Source organism: Labeo rohita, chromosome 11 (genome assembly GCF_022985175.1).
Source record: "Labeo rohita strain BAU-BD-2019 chromosome 11, IGBB_LRoh.1.0, whole genome shotgun sequence".
Taxonomy (NCBI): domain Eukaryota; kingdom Metazoa; phylum Chordata; class Actinopteri; order Cypriniformes; family Cyprinidae; genus Labeo; species Labeo rohita.
This window is the reverse complement of record NC_066879.1, coordinates 19,584,208-19,607,017: the sequence shown is the minus strand read 5'-3', so window position 1 is coordinate 19,607,017 and position 22,810 is coordinate 19,584,208. Positions and strand designations below refer to the sequence as shown.

General features: G+C 34.3%; 1 protein-coding gene across 3 annotated transcripts; it reads right to left on the bottom strand.

Moving 5' to 3' along the window:
• Positions 1-455: 455 nt before the first annotated feature.
• Positions 456-20,277, bottom strand: col6a2 (collagen, type VI, alpha 2). Of its 3 annotated transcripts, none has more exons than XM_051122551.1 (28): positions 20,099-20,274; positions 16,704-16,799; positions 14,178-14,788; positions 12,637-12,657; positions 12,179-12,244; positions 12,024-12,077; positions 11,852-11,896; positions 11,491-11,517; positions 11,368-11,394; positions 11,211-11,255; positions 11,082-11,135; positions 10,942-11,004; positions 10,796-10,858; positions 10,659-10,712; positions 10,533-10,568; positions 10,387-10,449; positions 10,159-10,221; positions 10,003-10,065; positions 9,785-9,847; positions 9,638-9,688; positions 9,018-9,116; positions 8,840-8,902; positions 7,669-7,704; positions 7,530-7,575; positions 7,295-7,447; positions 6,704-7,159; positions 6,579-6,617; positions 456-1,382 (listed from the first exon to the last, which is right to left on the bottom strand). In XM_051122551.1, the coding sequence occupies exons 2-28, from the start codon at positions 16,789-16,791 to the stop codon at positions 781-783; spliced, it is 3,051 nt and encodes a 1,016-aa protein (XP_050978508.1). In that variant the 5' UTR covers positions 16,792-16,799; positions 20,099-20,274; the 3' UTR covers positions 456-780. The 3 variants fall into 3 exon arrangements, with proteins under 3 accessions (XP_050978508.1, XP_050978507.1, XP_050978509.1); XM_051122550.1 differs by having other exon boundaries at positions 14,178-14,791; positions 20,099-20,273; XM_051122552.1 differs by lacking the exon at positions 456-1,382 and adding an exon at positions 3,061-4,771 and having other exon boundaries at positions 14,178-14,791; positions 20,099-20,277.
• Positions 20,278-22,810: the final 2,533 nt, after the last annotated feature.

The following is a 22,810-nucleotide window of genomic DNA, read 5'->3' as shown; positions in this document are numbered from 1 at the left end:
AAATATTCATGTCTTTTTGGTTTTTAGAATTAAGTCACTGATTGTGGTGCTTATAATTATCCTTTACACTAAAATATAGGTGAAGCAACTTGTCTATATTTTACTATAAGTAAATGTTTATTCTGAATCACTGGACTTCTAAGCATGTGTTGGCTCAAGAGTAGAAGTACTGTGGAAGGTGGCATAGATTTTAGCTACTGCAGGCCTTTTTTAAGTCAGTTGCAAGTTAGATTTAACAATGTTTTTAGACAATTTTATCCTAAGTGACTAATGTGGCAAGTGTTATTCTTTCGAATTCTTGTACCCCTGAATTAGTGCACTTTTTAACCAATGTGCATCTGATAATGATATACAGGAAAAATCCAGTCTTGCTCTGGTTTAGCACCTTGTGTAGAGGAATACATATTTGTAAAGCAAAAATCAGCTAGGCCTTTCAGCATAAAAATACAGAAAAGAAAAAAAAAAAACTACAATTGCAACTTTGTCAAAATACACATTCAGTACATATTCTTTGGAGTGTTACTATTAACTTGACCCTTTGGTTTACTGCAGTGTGTTCTTGTACCCAAAACCCATCTCCACTGGTGCATCATTGAGTTGAAGCCAATGAAAGAGTTGCAGGTTATCCTAAGCTGGTATAACAAACCATTTTTACCTTAATATAAGTGCCTAAATTGCATAGATTTTGTGTAAATAAAATGCATCTGTTCTACTCTAACCATTGTGCTGAACCCTATGACACACCAATCCCCCCATTTACTAAAAAAAACCACCCACCCCTCAGCAAATCCACCGAACGAATCGCTCAAAAAAGCTGGCTTTGATTAGACTTGCAAAATCCTGACGCCTAAAAATGGACGTCTGGTCTCCCAGCGAAAGCTTTGCTAGGATCTCCTCGTCAACGTCGCTGCCGATGGCAATCACAGTGGGAACGCCCTCTGCTCTGCGCATGGCGCTGATGCCTTCCTCCAGGTTCTGGTTGCTGGTGACGCCATCGGTGATGAAGACGAATGACAGCTCTGCATTTCGTCTAGCCAGTCGGGTGCCTCTGCTCGTGACGATGTTGTTGACGGCGTAGATAATGCCACTTCCCACGTTTGAAGTAGAATCTAGGTACCTCATGTTAGCCAGGCCATCAGCGATGGTGGTGAAGTTGCTGGTAAGTTTGAAAGCCAACTGATGCTGGTTTTCATTGCCATATTGCAGAACAGCCACCCTGGCATTACGGTCGTCGTTGTCTCCCCGGGCGAGGATCAGGCGGTTAGCGACATTCTCCACAAACTCACGTGCGTAGCGGAAATTCTCCTGACCCATGCGCTCCGAGCCATCCAGCATGAAGATGATATCAACCGGCCGCTGGATGCAGTTGGCTACGGCTGGCTCTATAAAATACAAAAACAGCAATATTTGTCTTGGTTGATGTGCTTTGCCTTGCAAAGAAAATTTCTGAATTAAAATAATGAATTGTGCAAATTAATACAGAGATAAAGTTGATTTGTGACCCTAGACCACAAAACCAGTCTTAAGTAGCACGGGTATATTGGTAGCAATAGCCAACAATACATTGTATGGGTCAAAATGGGTCTTTTATGCCAAAAATCATTAGGATGTTAAGTAAAAATCATGTTTCATGAGGTGATTTTTCAATATTTAGATTTTTTTGCAACCTCATATTCAAGATTTTCAAATAGTTGTATCTCAGACAATATTGTCCTATCCTAACCACCCCGTACATCAATGGAAAGCTCATATTTATATAAGCTCATAACAGAATTGACCCCTATGACTGGTTTTGTGGTCCAAGGTCACATTTAATAGTAAATAAATCTAACAAAAATAAGCATTTTAATGCTAAAGATATTTATTACAAATAATTCAAGTTGCATTTCTTGCAGTCCAAGAGCTTGCTATTTTTTCATTGCACATTTCTGATATACAGTGTCATATATATATATATAATACTTGCTACTAAATATACATAATTTTGTATTACCAAGAAAAATATTATTGACCATAACGGCAGACTGAAAAAAAAAATCGGAATTGTACTCAGTCCATTTTTCTTTCACTCACAGATCATGACGTACATAGCTAATTCACGCTGATATGTATTTCCATTTACAAACATTCACTGCGATAATCAAACATGCAATATATGCCACATAAATGGCCATTAACACTTATGTAAAGAGGCTACAAAAAGTATTACTGAATTGCCATTGTAGTACATGAATGCTATTGGAATTATGTCAGGGACTCTCTAAAGCTTACTGTTGCCGAAACAGCAGATTAACTCTTGGGGGCAATTTAGAAAACATCCTAATATATCTTTAAGAATATGACTGTATGCTGTAGCATTGGTAAAGCAGTTTATAAAAAATCCTCAAGCCATCCTATTGTAGGTGTTTATTACTGTCTTCTTTCACATGGATATAATCGGAGTTATATTAAAAAATGTCCTGGTTCTTCCAAGCTTTATAATGGCAGTGAATGGGTGGTGAGATTTTGAAGTTCAATAAAGTGCATCCATCCATTATAAAAAGCGCTCCACACAAATCCAGGGGGTTAATAAAGGCCTTCTGAAGCTGATGCGTTTGTGTAAAAACATCCATATTTAACACTTTATAAACTGTAATCTCTAGTTTTTGCTAATCTGCTAGTCTTGCGAGAACCAAGATTTATTTACAGTTTATTTCAGAATCCTCCATCATTTTCTTTACAAATCCTTGTTTTGTACTTCTAATTCATGACCTAATTTGTCACTTCTCACTGTCGCTTTACGCTACGCCTACGTCCTACATCATCCGCTGGAACGCCACTCTCTTGTGAACATTCATAGACAGTTAGTGGAAGATAGAGGTTACAGTTTATAAAGTTTTAAATATATATATATTTTTCTTACGCAAACTCATTGATTCCAGTCTAAAGGTCTTTATTAACCCCTAGGAGCTGTGTGGAGTACATTTTATGATGGATTTACACACTTTATTGGACTTCAAAATCTCAACACCCATTCACTGCCATTATAAAGTTTAAAAGAGCCAAGACATTTTTTAATATAACTCTAATTGTATTTGTCTAAAAGAAGAAAGTCATATACATCTAGGATGGCTTGAGAGTGAGTAAATCATGGGGTGATTTTCATTTTTGGGAGAACTATCTCTTTAACTGATCATCACACAAATTATATAGTGGGTCTTTGTGGGTCAAAAATGGTAAAGCAGCACTAAAAAGCTCCATAGATATATTCACCAACCGATGAGAAGCTACAGGCTTGTGAATTCAGCCTTAATGTGCAAAGTGCAAAACTGATATGAATATAGTATCAAAATGAACGCTTCAGTAATGTACAGATGCTTTAAAGGAGTAGATCAAGCAAAAATGTAAATTCTGTCATCACTACCTGATTTTGTTATTTAAAACCTTGCTTTCTGGAGTTTGACAGCCCCTGGTCACTATATGTGACCCTGGACCACAAAACCAGTCTTAAGTCGTTGGGGTATATTTGTAGAAATAGCCAAAAATACATTGTGTGGGTCAAAATTATTGATTTTTATTTTATGCCAAAAATCATTAGGAAATTAAGTAAAGATCATGTTCCATGAAGATATTTTGCAAATTTCCTACTGTAAATATATGAAAACGTAATTTTTGATTAGTAATATGCATTGTTAAGAACTTCATTTGGACAACTTTAAAGGTGATTTTCTCAATATTTAGATTTTTTTGCACCATCAGATTCCAGATATTTAAATAGTTGTATCTCGGCCAAATATTGTCCTATCCTAGCTTTCAGATGATGTATTAATCTCAATTTTGAAAAACTGATCCTTATTACTGGTTTTGTGGTCCAGGGTCACAAACGTTTTCATTGTATGGAAAGAAATATTTCCTTTCGTGTTCCATGAAAGAAACACAGGTTTGCAACAATGTGAGTGAGTAAATGATGACAGAATCTTTATTTTTTAGTGTAAACTAACCCTTCAAGTATCAATTACCACTATCTTTTACATTCACAACATCAAAGCATCCCCGGCCATGTTTATAAAAGATCAAAATGCCTTCAAATCCTAGAGGCCATGAGGATTCAAGCAAAACAGGATAAGCTAGTGAGAGCATGCTATGAAAGCAAAGTGCTGAAAATCTGTTCATCTATTCAAAATGTGTCCATTTTGCATATTTAAATGCAAAAAAAGATTGCAGAGCAGCAGGCAATGAGGTCAAGAGGCAAAGGTTGCCATTTCACATTTTCATAGCAGGGAATTGCTTTTAGCAGAGGTTAGCAAACAAATGTAAGTTGTCATGATGTTAACTATTTTACATGCTATTTCTTGGAAATTAAATGTTATATCTTTAAGAGAAGTTTTAGCAACTGCATTCAATTCTTTTTAACACAAATACTACATTCATGCATAGACCAGCTAGCGTTTTACTTAACAACTCTACCGTGAGGCCAAATGTATTTTTTCAGTCAAGCTATTAGTTTGAATTTTTGGAAAAGCCCAATTCTAACACAAGCCAAGAACTTTGTTTGGGTCTCCCATCATATCAGAATAGATCACTCTAAACGAGTCAATGAACAGATCGGTCCATCTCTGTTTGTCAGGTTCAGAGGACAGTTTAGCCATCTGGGCTGCGTAAGCCAATGTAGCTACAGCCTTGGTGTAGGTATCAGGGTGTTTGGCCTCTTGTAGATTGCTGATTAAGTTTGGGACGCTTAGTACAGTGGTTGGGATGGGACTGTCCTTCCACTCCTCTGCGAGGGCGTCATCTGCAAGTGAGTGTTAAAACAATAGTTTTAGGGGGCCTCCTAGCAACTGGCTCTGCCTAGTTGCTGTTTTGATTGATTTTAGTTTTTGATTTGATATCTTTTGCGTTGAACATTGTGCGTTTAGCTGACACACTCACAAGGGAATGTCACTAAACAACTGTTTACACACCTTGTGACATTTCCCTTGTGAGACTTGGATGGTTATCACACATAACAAGTGTATGATTAATATGCATAACATATACATTTGAGATGTATAACCGAACAAATGTATAACATTTGTTATGTGTACTGAACAATGAATGTATAAAAAAATGGCAACATATTTATTCATTATAAATATGTTGATCGTTTACTCCACAGATTTAATAGGCCAAATATATATATTTTTAATTATTTAATATAATAAATTAATTATATATACATACATATATATTTAATTAGCATGCTACAGTAGCTGTTATGGCTGACACAGAAGCTATTAGTTTCATCCAATAATTGTCTGTGTGTGCATTGTTGTTATTGGTAACTAAAAATTAAAACTCATCTTCATTAATTGAAATAAAGCTAAAATAATATAAAATATAAAAAATAGATGAAAAACTCGGCAACTAATTAAAATAAATGTTTGTTAGTAAAACAAAAACTTAAATAAAAAATAAATTAAAGCTAAATAGACATGATAACAAATAAAAATAAAACAAAAACTAAAATGACAAAATGACATCATCACAAAAACTTAAATTTAATTAAAAACTTAAAACTCAAAATTAAATTCTATAATAACATTAATTGTACAGTAATTGTATTGTACTTTGCCCTATTTAAACCCATTTAAGCCCTGTGAAAAAAAGGCAATTTAAAAACAATAAAATAATAAAAAGATTATAGTTATGTAAAGAAAATAATACATAAAAATGATAAAATGTACACTACCAGTCAAAAGTTTTTTTTAATGTTTTTAAAGAAGTCTCTTCTGCTCACCAAGCCTACATTTATTTGATTCGAGGTACAGCAAAAACAGTAAAATTTTAAAATATTTTTCTACTTAAAATAACTGTTTTCTATTTGAATATATTTTAAAATGTAATTTATTCCTTTGATCAAAGCAAAATTACAGTCTTCATTATCACATGATCCTTCAGAAATCATTCTAATATGTTGATTTATTAAGAAACATGTTATTATTACTATTATTATTTTATCAATATTTAAAACAGTTGAGTACATTTTAATCTGGATACTTCGATGAATAAAAAGATCCAAAGATCAGCATTTATCTAAAATAATATAAAATATTTTTTTTTAATAGAAATGATAGAAATTAATACTTTCATTTAGCAAGGATGCTTTAAATTGGTCAAAAGTGATGATAAAGACATTTATAATGTTACGAAAGATTTTTATTTCACATAAATGCTGTTCTTCTGAACTTTCTGTTCATTAAAGAAACCTGCTTTCAACATGTTTTTTTAAGCAGCAAATCAGAATATTAGAATGGTTTCTGAAGGATCATGTGACTGGAGTAATGATGCTAAAAATCACAGCAATAAATTACATTTTAAAATATATTTAAATAGAAAATATTTCACAATTGTACTGTTTTTGCTGCATTTTGAATCAAATAAATGCAGGCTTGGTGAGCAGAGGAGACTTCTTTAAAACATTAAAAATCTTACCGTTCAAAAACTTTTGACTGGTAGTGTATGTATGTTGTAGTATACATTGACTGAAAGAAAAATATTTAGAATGTCTTTTCAGCCATTTGGAGAGCTCATCACACACATCTTTTTGTGACAACACTTACCACTTTTACATGGAAGATCAGGGCAAACAATCACTGGATCTGAAAAACAAAAAAATATAAAAGCAATGAAAAGAAAACTCAATTTCTGGATTTCAAGACAAACATAAAGTCAGAGCGGGACTCACCTGGGCAGAGTACAGTCTCGATCCTATCGATGAAATCCTCTGCAACCAGATCAGCGAATCGCCTCATTCCCATGACTCTTCCATCCTTTCTGCAAGCGATGGACTTCAGGCTTTCGTTCTCCTCCGGCTGGTCAAACATGTCACCAATACCGATGGCATTCACATCAATGCTTTTGTCCGTGCACAGGTAGGTGAGGAGTTTGTCGTCATCACGGGGGTCGTACCGGCCGTCTGTGATCACAACCACTGTCACGTTAGCCTTCGCACGACGGCTATCGCGAATCAGGTTATCGTAGGCGAATTTCAAGGCAGATGGCGTCCATGTTCCTCCAGCGATCCACTCGAGCTTCTTCACGGCGTCTTTGAAGGCGGACATAGAGTCGATCTTGGAGTCGTTGAGGCGAATAGCCTGGAATGTTCCATTGTGACTGTACTGGACAACACCGACTCGAGTTCCTGAGAAATTTACCACAAATTTTGCCAGATTAGACTAGAATTTGACATTTTCTGAAGTAAATATGAATGGTGCTCACCATGCAAATCTTGAGTCCACAATGCTGGCTATAAATGAAAAATTATAGGTCTTTTTACCTGTTTCAGAACTAGGATCTTTTGCCATCGAGCCCAGTCTGTTAATGGTGTTGATGACGAAGTTCTTCTCCAGGGTGAAGTTGGTCAACCCCACACTTTCAGAGCTGTCAATCACAAACACAATATCCAGGGCACCACATCTCTTTTCACAATCTGAAACAGACAAGAACATTTCCTAAATATACTATAGAAATCCATTTATTTTTACAACAAATGTACAGTATGACAATCTTACCACAGCATCCACAGGTCTCTCTGATGTAGTTCATCACATCACATTCCTGAGAAAATATATAGTATACTTATACTATATTATTTGTTCCACAAAGTAGTTATGAGCAATTTAATTACAAAATGTGCATTTTAATGCTTACAGTAAGGCCAGGATCTCCCTCTGTTCCAGGGTCACCCTGTTAAGGACACAATTTGAAATTATTTTTATAAAACTTCACTTAAATTGCCCTGACCTTGGTTTAATGTTACCATTTATTGCCTTTCAAGCACTTTTCTATGACGCAAAAATATATTTTCTATATCAACTATATCAATACTTATTTTCACATCATACGATATCACAATATTCATTTAAAATTAAAGGCAAAGGAAATGCTTTCCACGTTTGTTAGATTTGAGAATGAATGTAAACATAACTTGTTTGTTCATCTTAATTTAGGGCCACATGAAAACTATTTTAACTATTTATTCCCTTTCCATTTATTTTTTTCTGGATTCTATGTTTTATGATTTAATATACATTCAATACATAAATTATGTGTAATAAAATGAATTCATAAAAAAAATCTCTTAATAACATTTAAAACCTAATCAAATTAAAATATAACAATTAATATGCAACAAAACATTACATTTAAATTTTTTGTCAAATAAGATGCTGCTCAACAGAACTGAATACATTAAAACAAGGATTTAAAAAATACATCCACTACCAGTCAAAAGTTTTTGAACAGTTACAGAACATAAAAGTTTGTTAATGTTTTTTAAAAAAGTCTCTTCTGCTCACCAAGCCTGCATTTGTTTGATCCAAAGTACAGCAAAAACACAACTGTTTTCTATTTGAATATTTTTAAATGTCATTTATTCCTGTGATTAAAGCTAAAGCATCATAGCAGCATATACAATAGTAATCTTTCGAGTTTCAGCTTCAGTGTGTATTCAACCATATTTTTTCTCAAATGAAATGGTGCAATGGTGGTGAAGAGAGTTTTGGAGCAGCTCTGGAGATGAAGTATTGTAATGTGTTCATGTCTTCATATATTGAGACGGCAGACACTAAAAACGCTGTGAGCATCACATGCTTGATTTTATGTAGTTGACAAAAGAGAATATGCAGACTTATTAGTGACATGCACTGACTGGCTGTTGTTGCATTTATTTCTGCTTTGTGACAAACAGATTAATCTATATTGAGACCTTATCATCATTATATCATCAAATTTCTACTGCAATCTCGATATGATATTGTTTATCACCCAGCCCAAGCCAAACATCCTTTAAACATTAATATGCACTAAAAATTAAACTTACATCTCTTCCTGGTCCTCCTCTAGGACCCCTTGGTCCAGGTTCTCCTGGGGGCCCGGGCTCTCCCTGAACCACAATGAAATATATTAGCACATTATGAAAGTAAAACTGGTTGTAAATGCCATTTTTAAAAGAATTTTTGAACAGCAAACATGCAACAAAAATGGGTCAATTTGCACACCGGCTCTCCAGGAGTTCCCTTTGCACCTGGGTCACCCTTTGGTCCGCAGTCTCCTCTACTTCCCCTGGGTCCAGGTGAACCTTTATCACCCCTGTCACCCTGTAGAACAAATATTTTGTGTATTAAAAGATTTCATTAGTATAATATAACCTTGGACCACAAAACCAGTCTTAAGTAGCACGGGTATATTTGTAGCAGTAGCCAAAAATACATTGTCTGGGTCAAAATTTTTGTTGTTTCTTTTATGCCAAAAATCATTAGGATATTAAGTAAATATCATGTTCCAGGAAGATATTTTGTAAATTTTCTTCCATAAATATATCAAAACTTAATTTTTGAGCAATAATATGCTTTACTAAGAACTTTATTTGGACAACTTTAAAGGTGATTTTCTCAGTATTTAGATTTTTTGCACCCTCAGATTCCAGATTTAGAAACAGCATGTATCTCGGCCAAACAGTGTCCTGTCCTATGCTTTTTGATTATGCAAAAATCTCAATTTTGAAAAACGGACCCTTATGACTGGTTTTGTGGTCCAGGGTTACTAATACAATGTGATCTAAAGCTTTGTAAATTGAAATTTCTTTCAATACAAGTACAAATTTAACTCATTACAGTACCGTAGGTCCTCTTGGTCCAGGATAGCTGAATCCAGGTCTGCCAGAGTCACCCTACGGCAAAAGAATCAACATCTTGTATTTACAACAGACATGTTGCATTGATTTTAAAACCATCTGATCATCTTTTTTGTGTCTCATGTACACTACCTTTGGTCCGGGAGGCCCAGGATCACCTCTAGGGCCAGCATCACCTGGGTCACCTTGGGTACCCTATAATGAGATAACATGTTTTTTACTACTTTTTCATCCAGCAAAATAAGTTAATCATCGGACATAAGCAGCGAGACAAAAAGACAGCTGTTTTTGATTTTGAGTTGAGTTTTTGATTTGTGTACTGTGAAATGGCTGGCAAATACAAAATTTACATTTCTGCCTGGTTCTCCAGAAGCTCCTGGTGGGCCTCTTGGTCCTGGAAGTCCATTATCACCCTAGAAGTTAATAACAAGAAAAATGTGTCCAATAATGTCCACCTTAAAACCAATAAAGATTCATTTTTAAGAAGCCAAATCAATAACTCTTACCTTGGATCCTTTGTTGCCAACTTCGCCTGGAAGACCCCTAGGTCCCTCAGAACCGGGTTCACCCTGTCAAACATTATAAATATTTCAATTAATCATCCAGGATATTGTTAAAACAATTGTTAAATTAAATAACATTGTCTACTCTCATGCAATCTGAGTTTACAGTACAATAAAAGCTACTTGCTAACTGATAACTTTGTAAAGTTCTGATTTTTAGTTAACACTGACCTTTTCTCCTTTTGGCCCATTAGGCCCGGTGCCACCTTTAGGTCCAAAGTCTCCTCGTCTTCCCTAAAACACAATGATAAATATCACCAAAAGTCAACTTACTGCAGATTTACAATGGGAACATGACAAAATAATTAATTCCTCACAGGGTCGCCTTTAGGTCCAGGTCCTCCGGCTGTTCCCTGTAAAACAAAACAAAGTTTGCATTAACATCATCTCTAATGTACAATGTCAAAATAACAATAATGGGCTCAATTAAAACAAATACATACAGCAGATCCCTTCTGACCAGGAATTCCAGGCGATCCGGGACTTCCTCTCTCTCCCTGTAGGGGGTGTCAGAGAGCAAATTACAATATGATTGATAACCAATATTAAATGTTTTCTCTCTGTGGTTATGAAATCTTACTTTGGGTCCAGGATCTCCACCTGGCCCGGGTGGACCTGCTCTTCCTGGACGACCTGGATCACCCTGAGCAGAAAGTGAGAATTAATGGCTAATTAATAATTAATTAAGGCTTTAAAATGTCATTTTTTCTGTAATTTATCAGGTACATTTTCTCCCGGAGTCCCCGGAGGACCAGGTTCTCCAACATCTCCAGGATAGCCATCAGGACCCTGTGAAAGCCACATTCACCTGTTAATGGACTTGCATAACACAGGTATCTGACACCCAAAGGAAACGACTCACGCACCTTGTCACCAGGGTCACCTTTGCAGCCGGGAGCGCCAATCCTTCCAATTTTTCCCTGTCAAAAAATAGTCATTTTTAGTTTATTTTTATTTTATTTGTTTTTCACTACCTTACTTTTACCATAACTCACCTTCTGCCCATCTGTTCCATTTCGGCCAGCTAGTCCCGCAACACCCTGTTAGACAAAGAACGTAAATGCTTTAGAAATATTTCAAAATCATGCAGCATGGATGATTCTGCATACAGAGAATATAAAAAATAATAAATAACTGGTCTAAGGAACGTACCTTTTTCCCTTGTGCTCCAATTTCTCCCTAAAAACAGATAATTTGCATGTCAGTTTTTTGGTGAATCATCAATACGTCAACCATATTTATTAGATCTTGCAAACAACTGAGAGGAAATCATACCTTTTCACCTTTGAGACCAGGCTCTCCCTAAACGAGAAAAAAGCAGCGGTTACAAATCAAGTGCAAGAATTCCGATATATACATAATAGAGTTTAATCACAGCTAATTAGATGTACACAAAATTTGAAATGAAATTCTTGAAGCAAACTGAGCACTTAACACTATATTTATTAAAAAAATCACAAAATATATTGTCAGAGCTGTCTGATGCTCTCGTGTGAAAATCAGCCATGCAAAAACACTTATCAGTCAATGCTGATAATCTTAAAATAACCAATTATATGCAGATTGATTGGTTTGACCGATACAAATTGGTCTGTAAATTTAATTTAATTGCGTCTTAGAGATGTGAAGAACTTACTTTAGGTCCAGGATGTCCGATGGGTCCCTCAATACCTGGATCTCCCTGTAGGTTTTGACATGAGTTAATACAAATAGTACTGCCTCACTGAATACAAACTAGATATAGAATAATCTTTGGTTGAAATGCAGTATTTTACCAAATGCATTTATGAGAACTGGTTTGTACTCACAGGACGTCCTCTTTCTCCTTTAGGACCTGGGATGCCATTATCTCCTTTAGCTCCCTGTAAGAATCAAGGCGTTAGATCAAGTGTTAAGCAAAAAGAAAAACAGAGCGAAGATTTGCTGTCTTTTTTAATCCAGTTTAGTTTTTTAAGATACTCACTTTCTGTCCCCTGTGTCCTGGTGGACCCGGAGGTCCTGGAGTCTCCAGACATTTCACAGAGTAGCACTGGAAAATAATGATTAAAATTGATTTAGAAATCAGATTAAAAAAAAAATAATAATAATTGCTGAAGCCATAAGGAGGAGTGTCCAAACATATATATGGACAACAAAGTTCAGCAGGTAGAACCTAAAGGTTTTTATTGACATCAATGGTTTTTATTGGAACATCAAAAATGGAAAAGGTTCCATTAAAAAAAAAAAAATGTTCTTTAGAGAACTATTCACTGAAAGGTTCTTTGAGAAACTTTCTGATTCACTGTTGCGAAAACTTCCTTTTGGACCCTCCTTTTATTTTGGGGAGTATATAGTGACAGCTCTGAGGAAAAGTGATGCAACATGTAGGCACCCAGTGAAAAAAAATCATTGAAATCAATAGCAGATGGATATGGATCTCACCTCTTGATAAGCCAGATGAAGCTGTAAGAGAGAACAAGATCAAAGGAAGATTATTATAATAATAGTCCTTATCTCACAACAAACACGAATTAAATACTAAATCATGTTAAATTAGGGCTGTCATGATTCCTCGATTCAATTCAAGTACTCAATTTAACACGCAAGATACCGGAATGTTTTGAATTCCACGGACGAGAATCCATGAAACGCATTATTTGCTTGTTTCCCAAGGTTGCATGATATATTGAACCCATCATAGTAGAGAATAATGCTATTTTGAATTCACAAAGCTACGATTCAATTAAACAAAATATATGAAATGCAAATATATGAAATAACATTTATATGTTATATATTATATATTTACATGCGTGTAGGTTACGTATGCACGTCTCAGAGTGGCTCCATTCATAGTAAATGCTGCTCCACACAAACATTTATCTTCTACGTGTGTGGAGCATCTCAAACTCCATCTCTACATACTGCTGTGAGTTTGGGTTTATTATAAGGTTCATCTGGAAACAATGTGCACCATTTTATCAGATTTACAAGGTAAATCATTTACAAACCTACACAAACACAGGAAAATACATCAATATCTTTCACAGTATGCTAACTGTTCATCGTGATTTCAAAATAAAACCACAAACCATAGCTCTGTTTACATGTTTTGTTGTCCACATGTGACCCTGGACCACAAAACAAGTCATAAGGGTCAATTTTTAGAAATTTGGTGTATTGTTTGTTAGAATAGGACAATATTTGGCCGAGATACAACTATTTGAAAATCTGGAATCTGAGGGTGCAAGAAAATCGCCTTTAAAGTTGTCCAAATGAAGTTCTTAGCAAAGCATATTACCAATCAAAAGTTACGTTTTGATGTATTTATGGTAGGAAATTTACAAAATATCTTTCTGAAGCATGATCTTTACTTAATATCCTAATGATTTTTGGCATAAAAGAAAAATTGATCATTTTGACCCATACAGTGTATTGTTGGCTATTGCTACAAATATACCCATACTACTTACGACTGATTTTGTGGTCCAGGGTCACATATACAAGAAATGACAGTGGCTGTAGCATTTCTGTCGTAAAGAAAAGGCCAATTAAAGATTAAGTGGACAATTGAATTAAATGTTGTTTCATCAATATAAAAACAAGGATTAGATTGCGCAGTAAAGTGTAAAAACAATAATCGGGCTGTCGGTGCCCTCTGCAGTCATTCGTTATAACGTATGTACATTAGCTATATTATTTATAATACAATGTGTATTTTAACAGTTTTGTTCAATAAAACCATATGATTACTTGCTTTTGATACTTTAATTGAGCTAATTATTATTGCCTAATTGCTATTATATATGTATTTTAAGTAATTTTAAAGGTTCCATTAGGTCTTTATCCGATTACTCGATTAATTGTCAGAATAATCGTTCAACTACTTGATTACTAAAATAATCGTAGGTGACAGCCCTATCTTAATTTCAGAGAATTAATCCTGTATACTCAAAAGAAAAGTATGAAAGGCATTGCATTACCATTGTTTCATAAATGCGATTAATTGTTGAATTCACTATGACTGGCCCCAATCCCGTGAGATCAACCGCCATGTATTTGTTACGAAAAAGTTCAGCAGGTGAGTTAGCGATCTCCCTTAGTCCCGTCTCCTCTAGGTTCCTGGATGATGCGACAGAGAACATCTTAATAGATTTATCACGCGCTCGCTCCGCCGCCACTTTGATGCCTCCACATGGGTTTCCTGTCACGTGACCATCAGTGATGATCACCGCGAAGCGTATGAGCTTGGGGTTGGGTTTGGTTGGTGAACTGAGTAGTTGCTGGGTCATGTTGGTAATGGCGCAGTCAGTGTACGTGCCCTTGCCCAGGTACTTGATTTGTCTAAGCCTGTCGGTGAACTTCTTTTTAGTGGTGATGGGGCTGATGATCTCCTGCAGCTGGGAGAAGTGCAGGCCTCCTACAGACCAGGTGATATGAACTAAACCTTTGTGGGTAACGTCTTCTAGTTTGTCAGCAAATTTGAAAGTGAAATCTTTGACGCTTTCTACCAAGCTGCCAGGTGGATTCTCCTGCAGAGCTATGGTCTCAGATGTGTCGATGACAAAGTACAAGTCAACTGGGCATTCGATTACTTCTGGAGAGGTAGAACACAACATCACTGCACAACAAGTCACTAAAACAACATAATACAATTAAAGATTATTATTATTATTATTATACCACCATTTAGAAGTATGGGGTTAGCCAGATTTGTTCTCACGAGATCTTGTAATTCCGACTTTTTTTCTCAGAATTGCGTGTTAAAAAATCAGAATTGTAAGACATAAACATCCAATTGCAAAAAAAACCCCACCCTCCCAATTGTGAGATTTAAACGTTCATGCATTTTCACGCAATTCTGAATTTATAGGTTAATTATTAGGTCAGAATTGTAAGATATAAGCTCATAATTGTGAATTTTTTTTTTCCATTTTCTTTGCAATTCTGAGTTTTTTTCTCGCGATTGTGAGTTTATATCTCACCATTCTGATTTTATAACTTGAAATTATGAATTTATGTCTTGCAATTTTTAATTATTTTTTTTCAATTGTGAGTTTATTCTGACTTTATAACTCACAATTACGAGTTTATATCTTGCAATTTAGACTTTTTGTTCTGGCAATAGCGAGTTTGTATCTCAATTCTGACTTTTTTCTCAGAATTGTGAGATATAAACTCCCAAGTGCGAGTTAAAAAGCCATGATTGAGAGATATATACTCGTCCTTACGGGAAAACCAAAAATTTTGTGCATTTTCATGCAATTCTGAATTTATAACACACAATTGTGAATTATTAGGCCAGAATTGTGAGATAACAAACTCGTAATGGTGAGGGTTTTTTTCCCTTAGAATTGGACATTATAAATTTAAATTGCAAGAGTTTATATATTCATAATTCAAAGTAAAATTTTGCAATTCTGAACTTTTTTTTTCTCACAATTGCGAGTTTATATCCTGTAATTTTGACTTTATAACTCACAATTACGAGTTTATATTGCACAATTTAGATTAATTGAATTCGTAATTGTTCGAAAAAATATTTTTTACCCTTAGAATTAGACATTATAACTCAAAATTCCGAAAGTTTCTGTCTTTTTATTTGGAGAAAACCTTTTTTTCTCACAATTGTGAGTTTATAGTTCGCAATTCTGATTTTATAACTCACAATTATGAATTTATATCTCGCGATTCAAAGTTTTTTCTTGCCATTGCAAGTTTATATCTCGTATTTCTGACTTTAACTCACAATTTTTGTTATTAGGTCAGAATTGTGAGATATAAACTCGTAATTGTGAGAAAATATCTGTCTTTTAGAATTGGATATTATAACTCGAAATTGCGAGTTTATATCTCATAATTTGGTGAAAAATAAAATCTGAGTTTATTGCGAGTTTCTATCTTGTAATTCTGACTTTATAACTGGCAATTACGAGTTTATATTGCGCAATCTTGACTTTTTTTCTAGCAACTGCGAGTAATTCTGAGAAAAAAAGCCAGAACTGTGAGATAAAAAGTCGCAATACCTTTTTATTTATTTAGAATTTTTTATTCAGTGGCAGAATCCACCCATATTTTTAAATAAAAAATACTAGGGCTGTCAAACGAATAATCGCGATTAATCTCACACAAACTAAAAGTTTGAGTTTGCCTAATATATGTGTGTGTACTGTGTGTAATTATTATGTATTTATAAATTCAAACCCATTCACTTATATATTTAAAAGTATATGTATTTATTACATTTTGTATATAATTTAAATTCTATATAAATACAAATATTTTGTACATAACATATTTCTCTGAAGTATATACATTAATTTGTGTGTATTTATATATACATAATAATTACACACAGTACATACACATATATTAGTCAGACACAAACTTTTATTTTGTATGCGATTAATCACGATTAATCGTTTGACAGCCCTAAAAAATACATGTAACAAATAACCTTTCACAGAATAATGCATATTAACTGGTTACTGAAGTAAGCGTTTACTCACTTGAGCAAGAAGTAGGGCTGGCCGGAACCTGGGCCTGTGTGTGAACCACAGACAACAGGAGGAGGATCGACAGTCTCATCATCCTCATTCTCCTTCCTAAACAGACACGTAAACAGCTTGTGTTGACCATGATCACAACACAGCATGCTTTTCATCTGTGTGCATCTGTTATATTCTAGCAGGCTATTTATAAAGCATGAAGACATTTGCCAGAAAGCAAAGCAGCACCACAATTTGAGGAATGTGACTATTTACCACTTTAAATTAAAGTACTCTGAGTCTAAATTACTCTCTAAAGTTTCACAAAATCTTCTGCATGAGTCCAGATGCATTATACATCTAACAAGGAACATACAAACTGCTGAACAGGTGAAAAGATAGTTAGATAATTAGACAGTATTTCATTCATTAAGATTATTGTCATTGAATTTGTGTCAGATGTATTATAGAAATGCCCTTAAAGAGATATATGTCTAAACGAAGTGTAGTTGGAATCTGAAATGAATTGGCCACACCCTTTAGCAGTTAAAAGGTGTGTCGACTTCACCTATGGCTACAGACGGCGATCAACGAGAGTAGCCGAGAACAGTCGGGGGCGGAGTTAAAAACAGAGGCGTCAAGACGGTCACTTTTTACTCTTGTTAGTGAAGATCTCACGGTGTTTGCATGCTCTATCACAATTAAATGCAATATTTATCAAATACAGCCACTTTTTAAAAGCATATATACTGCTTAATTCAGCCCCATCTGAACAAGAAAAATGATAAACATAAACATATACTATTTAAATACTAATAAAGTGGGGTTATATATGCCTTTATCAGTGTTTTATGATAGATCTGACTCAATATAACATTGCGACTACAGTAAAAACACTTTTATTGTTCTAAAAACACAGATTTGTCAGCATTATCGGACTAGAGGATGTTAGAATAAACCCAAAACACACGTGATCGTTGTCATGCGGCCAATCGGGAAACAGCCATGTGGTCATCAGAGCTCCTGCAGACGCTCTGAAGAAACTGCTCTCGAATCGCTATCGCGGTACTTTGATGCCACACGTGACAGTCACGAGGCGTCAGCGCCACTTAAAGTCGGACAAAATTTCTAACCAGCATGCACTTCTTCAAGTCAGAATTTGACCGAGCTGTGCAGCGCTGAGTTAAGTCGAACACACCTAAATTGAACATAGAAAGACTGGAATTCCAGAGGCAATGGAATTCTGGGAAATGAAGTCCATAAATGGTCCATAAATCTGTCTGTAGGGCCTATAAAACCTTTTTCATTTTTTTAAAACATCACTGTCAAACAACATTCAAAGTCGGTCTCTACAAACATTCTTCGTGTTAAAAATTACATGTATCAAGGTTATATGAAATCCTTAATATTTTTCACTTCTTAAATTCAAATTCGAATTTCAGTTCTATTTTCACTATTTTAAAATATTCTCAATTTAATTTTGACAAAACCTTACATACATCATGCAAAACTAATTCCATGATTTTTAGGCCTGTCTGTAATACATTCTTTTCATTTTAGGTCAATTTGTAAATTCGCTATCCATCAAATCATTTGTTTATAATAATATTGAAGCCAGAGATTCATCAACTGTCTGTAGAACAAGAGATTGTACATTATTCTAAATGCTGTTGAATGCCAACAGAGCTGTTTAGTTTGTACTTCTAAAACACAAAGAAAATAACATTTTGTTTCCTGAAATCCAAATCTCTTTTCACAAAGAAGTTGTAAAGTTTGAGTAAAATAAGGGGTGTGGTTAATATTAGCTACCTCAATGGACTTTCATGTTTTGTTCAACAGCATAAATTACACTCAGTTCTACCTCAAACTACTTTTGATGACTTATAGACTTAAGTTGCTTATAGGCTGTTAAATACTGACTACAATTAAACCAATTTACATGCTAGACAACTATTGTTCGAATTAAATCAAACCTTGAAATCCAAGTTGGTATGTTGTCATTCACCTCGTAGCTGGTTGGACTGGTTCATGTTATAAAATTATAAAGTCTTTTAATTATACAATCCTTCTTGACTTTTTAGTCAAGGTGAACTACTCGTACTTCCAGGACCAAGGTAACTAGAAAACAAAAACGGGTTGGCACCCTATTAACTTGAAACAAGGGTGTGGCTAAGCTGCCCGGAAGTTGTGTCTAACTGTTCAGAAACAGCAAGTCTCCATAATAATTTTAGGCTTTTTAAACTCTTCACTAGTTTTAATGGAAGTCTGTCAATCTCATTATAGTGAATTATTTTACAGACGTCTGCTGAAGCACCATACAGATGCAGCTGTTACTTTTTACAGCACTGGTTAAAATGGACCAATCACAGTCATTGCAATTACTATTATAAAAGTTAAATAAAAATAATGAATTTGTATATATTGCTGGGGTGGATTTTCAGCAACACATCAAATATCAATCACTGAAATTAATAGATTTAAACAATAGCACAGTTTAATATATTAAACAAGACAAAAGCAACTCAAAGTGACTGAGCCCCCAGACGCCCCCTAAAGCAAGACAAATTTTATCTCAGAGGAAACAGTTATTTTTTGGTTAGTGATCTGAATACATCTTTTACAACTAATCTGAGGTCATATTCTTTCTGAACCTCATTTCAGTTTGTCTGATGCAAGTTCATACCACTACTACTAAACTGTCAAAGCATTTTTAATTACACTAGCTGATTCAAAACAAGGGAAGGATACTTAAAAATTACGTTTTTGAAACCATCTCAGCTAGGCTTCTGTGTTCATTAAATCATCTGATCTGATGCATGTCATGAAATAAGCAAAAAATCATTAATATGATCTTTTCCCACAAACATCTTGTTATTCCTGCAATCAGCACAAGTGATCCAATAATTCTAATGCATATATTGCAAATACTATGTATGCATTATTCTAAATTGTTAGTTATTTAATGTAATTTTACATTTACATTAGGTTTCATGGTTTGTCTGTCATACTGATTGCACCATAACTCATAACTAAGTTTTTCAGGCCCGTTAAACAATATGATACGAAATATGCAGTATATGAAAATATATAGTCAATATCATAATCTAAACTCATGCGTGTTCCCATCATGCAAAATAAGTTTTGCAATCAATCAAAAAGAACAGAAGCACGCACTTCGACATTAAATACCATGATTAAGTACTTGTAACACACTGAGTTATGAAAAAACAAATAATAAAGCATGCAAAACCGTCTATAATTTGAGCAGGTGAGAATTTGCAGATTATAGAATAATTGAACAATGCAACTTAAGTGCAAGAGCATTAAGCAACTTAAGTGCAAGAGCATTTCCAAACTTACGCTCTTCAGAGACAGAAACGCACTGCAAAGTTATATAAAAGTCAGACAGTACTTACCCACCCAAGATCAGAAAATCTTATAAACTTTCGAGCGCTTATTTATGTGTAGGATTATCAAACATCCATTCCGAACTAGGTGAGAATAAAGTCCAAAATAAGGCAGTGAGTGAGAAGCCAAGCTGCAGAAGAAGTTTCCTCTGCGCTTCTCCCAGCTTGAACAGAAGTCTCTCCTCCCTCCTTGATCAACGCAAAGCCAACCGCGCGTCTGTGCACTGTCTCTTCTCTCCGCGTGGCGGCGCTGTGCACCCACACTGATGGACCACACTCCCACTCCTCCCGATTTTTGATGGCTATCTGGTGATATGAGGAGGGGGTATATGGATCACCCACACATGTTCACAAAGACCAGAGTGAGGACATCTTATTTAATATATTTATTTATTTATTTTTTTTTTTTTTAAAAAAAAGCCTGTGTGTTGAATTAACAGCAAAAATTCTCACATGGCGTTTCTTCTGTGGAAGTGCGTTAATGAAATGCACATGGAAGGAGCATCTGTCAGCAAAATAACCATAGTCCATTTTCAAAGAAAACAGGAGTGGCATCTTTTTTGAGTTCTATTTGTAGTTTCCTTAGAAAATTAATGGGAAAATCACTGTTATTAATAAAGACTTTAAAAGTTAAACAGGCTACTCTGTGCTCATTTAGAGAGTTTAACCGAATGACATATTTCCATTTTACCATTTAAATAATGTGTCCTATTTTTATTATATTACAGTGAATCATATGGTTTTGCATTCAAGGATTTTAATGCTCATAAAAATGGGTTTAATCTTCATATGCAAGATGTACTTTGATATTTCTTTTTTGTTGTTTTAAGGAAAAATATGACCTGGACATCCTCTCAAGAGGCTTCATGAGCTTCGCCAATTTTTTTTCAGTTGTTCTGTGTCCATGGATATAGCCATAGTAGCTTCCTTGGTCAATTACATAGCCAAGCCTAACAACATATTTCCAATTGTAGGCATGTGACAGAGCGTGCATCAGTCACGACTGACAGAGTTACTCCACTGAGTCACCTTAAATAAATGATATCTTCATAAACATTCATATTCCAGTAAACTCTCCCTTAAACACGAGTATATACACGCCCGGCAAATGTACACTTAACTCCTTCTGATGTATGCTAGCATTCATACTGCAACAAACAAATATAAACCTCAAAAGCAATGAGCAAAGGAAATTATGCCATGTGTCCCATACTGTCGGGTAGAGAGAAGCGGGGTGGCTGGATTTGGGATTTCCCCCATATGGAGAAAGAAATGTGAGAGTTCCTTTCCAAGTTTCCACAGAATTTCATATCACTTGCACAAACATCCCTATGAACCCAGGTTACATAAGATAGTAAGGCAGCACAGGAAGCCCTTTATATTCCAGATGTAGGAGGAACGGAGAGGGAAGACATAAATATATGCTGTAATAAATATTTTTAGATCAAATGGGCTATAACAGAGAGAAAATACGATTGTTACCTGCCAATGCAAAATTCAACACCGTGATGGCAGTGCACCAGCTAACTGGAAACTGTTCTCAGAACAGAGGATAATGTTCTGGCAAGGTTCTTTCAAAGTTATGAACAAACATTCCAGTAACATTAATAGAATGTTCGTTTAAAGTTATCTGTTTTTTAATCATATTCATAAAATAAGAAACCACCAGAATGCATGTTAAAAAAAAAGCTACAAAAAAATCTAAGATTGCGAGATTTAAGTAATATTTTGAGAATGAAGTCAAAATTACAAGAATGAAGTTGAAATATTACAATATTAAAGTTGTAATATTTTGAGAATGAAGTCAAAATTATGAGAATAAAGTCAAAAATATTACGAGAATACAGTTGAAATTATGAGGATAAAGAGAATATTCAGTCGAAATTTTAAAAGAATAAAATCGAAATATTTCAAGAATAAAGTAAAAATTACAAGAATGAAGTCAAAATATTATGAGAATACAGTCGAAATTACGGGAATAAAGTTGACATATTAAGAGAATAAAATCTAAATATTTTAAGAATAAAGTAGAAATTACAAAAATAAAGTTAAAATATTTAGAGAATAAAGTCAATATTACGAGAATAAAGTCAAAATATTTAGAGAATAAAGTCAAAATACTACAAGATTAAAGTCGTAATATTTCGAGAACAAAGTGAAAATTACGAGAATAAAGTAAAAATATTACAATAATACAGTCAAAATATTACAAGATTTATGTTGAAATATTTCGAGAATAAAGTCGAAATTACAAAAACAAAGTAAAAATATATTATGAGAATGAAGTTGAAATACTACAAGATTAAAGTTGCAATATTTCGAGAATAAAGTCGAAATTACGAGAATGAAGTCAAAATATTATGAGAATAAAGTCAAAATACAACAAGATTAAAGTTGTAATATTTCAAGAATAAAGTCGAAATATTAAGAGAATAAAATCTAAATATTACAAGAATAAAGTTGAAATTTTTTGAGAATAAAGTAAAAAGTACAAGAATAAAGTCAAAATACTACAAGATTAAAGTTGTAATATTTCAAGAATAAAGACAAAATATTACAAGAATACAGTCAAAATATTTTGAGGATAAAGTCAAAATCACGAAAATAAAGTCAAAATATTATGAGAATAAAGTCGAAATATTAAGAGAATAAAATAGAAATTAAGAGACTCAAGTCAAAATTTTTAGAGAATAAAGTCAGAATTACGAGAATTAATTCGTA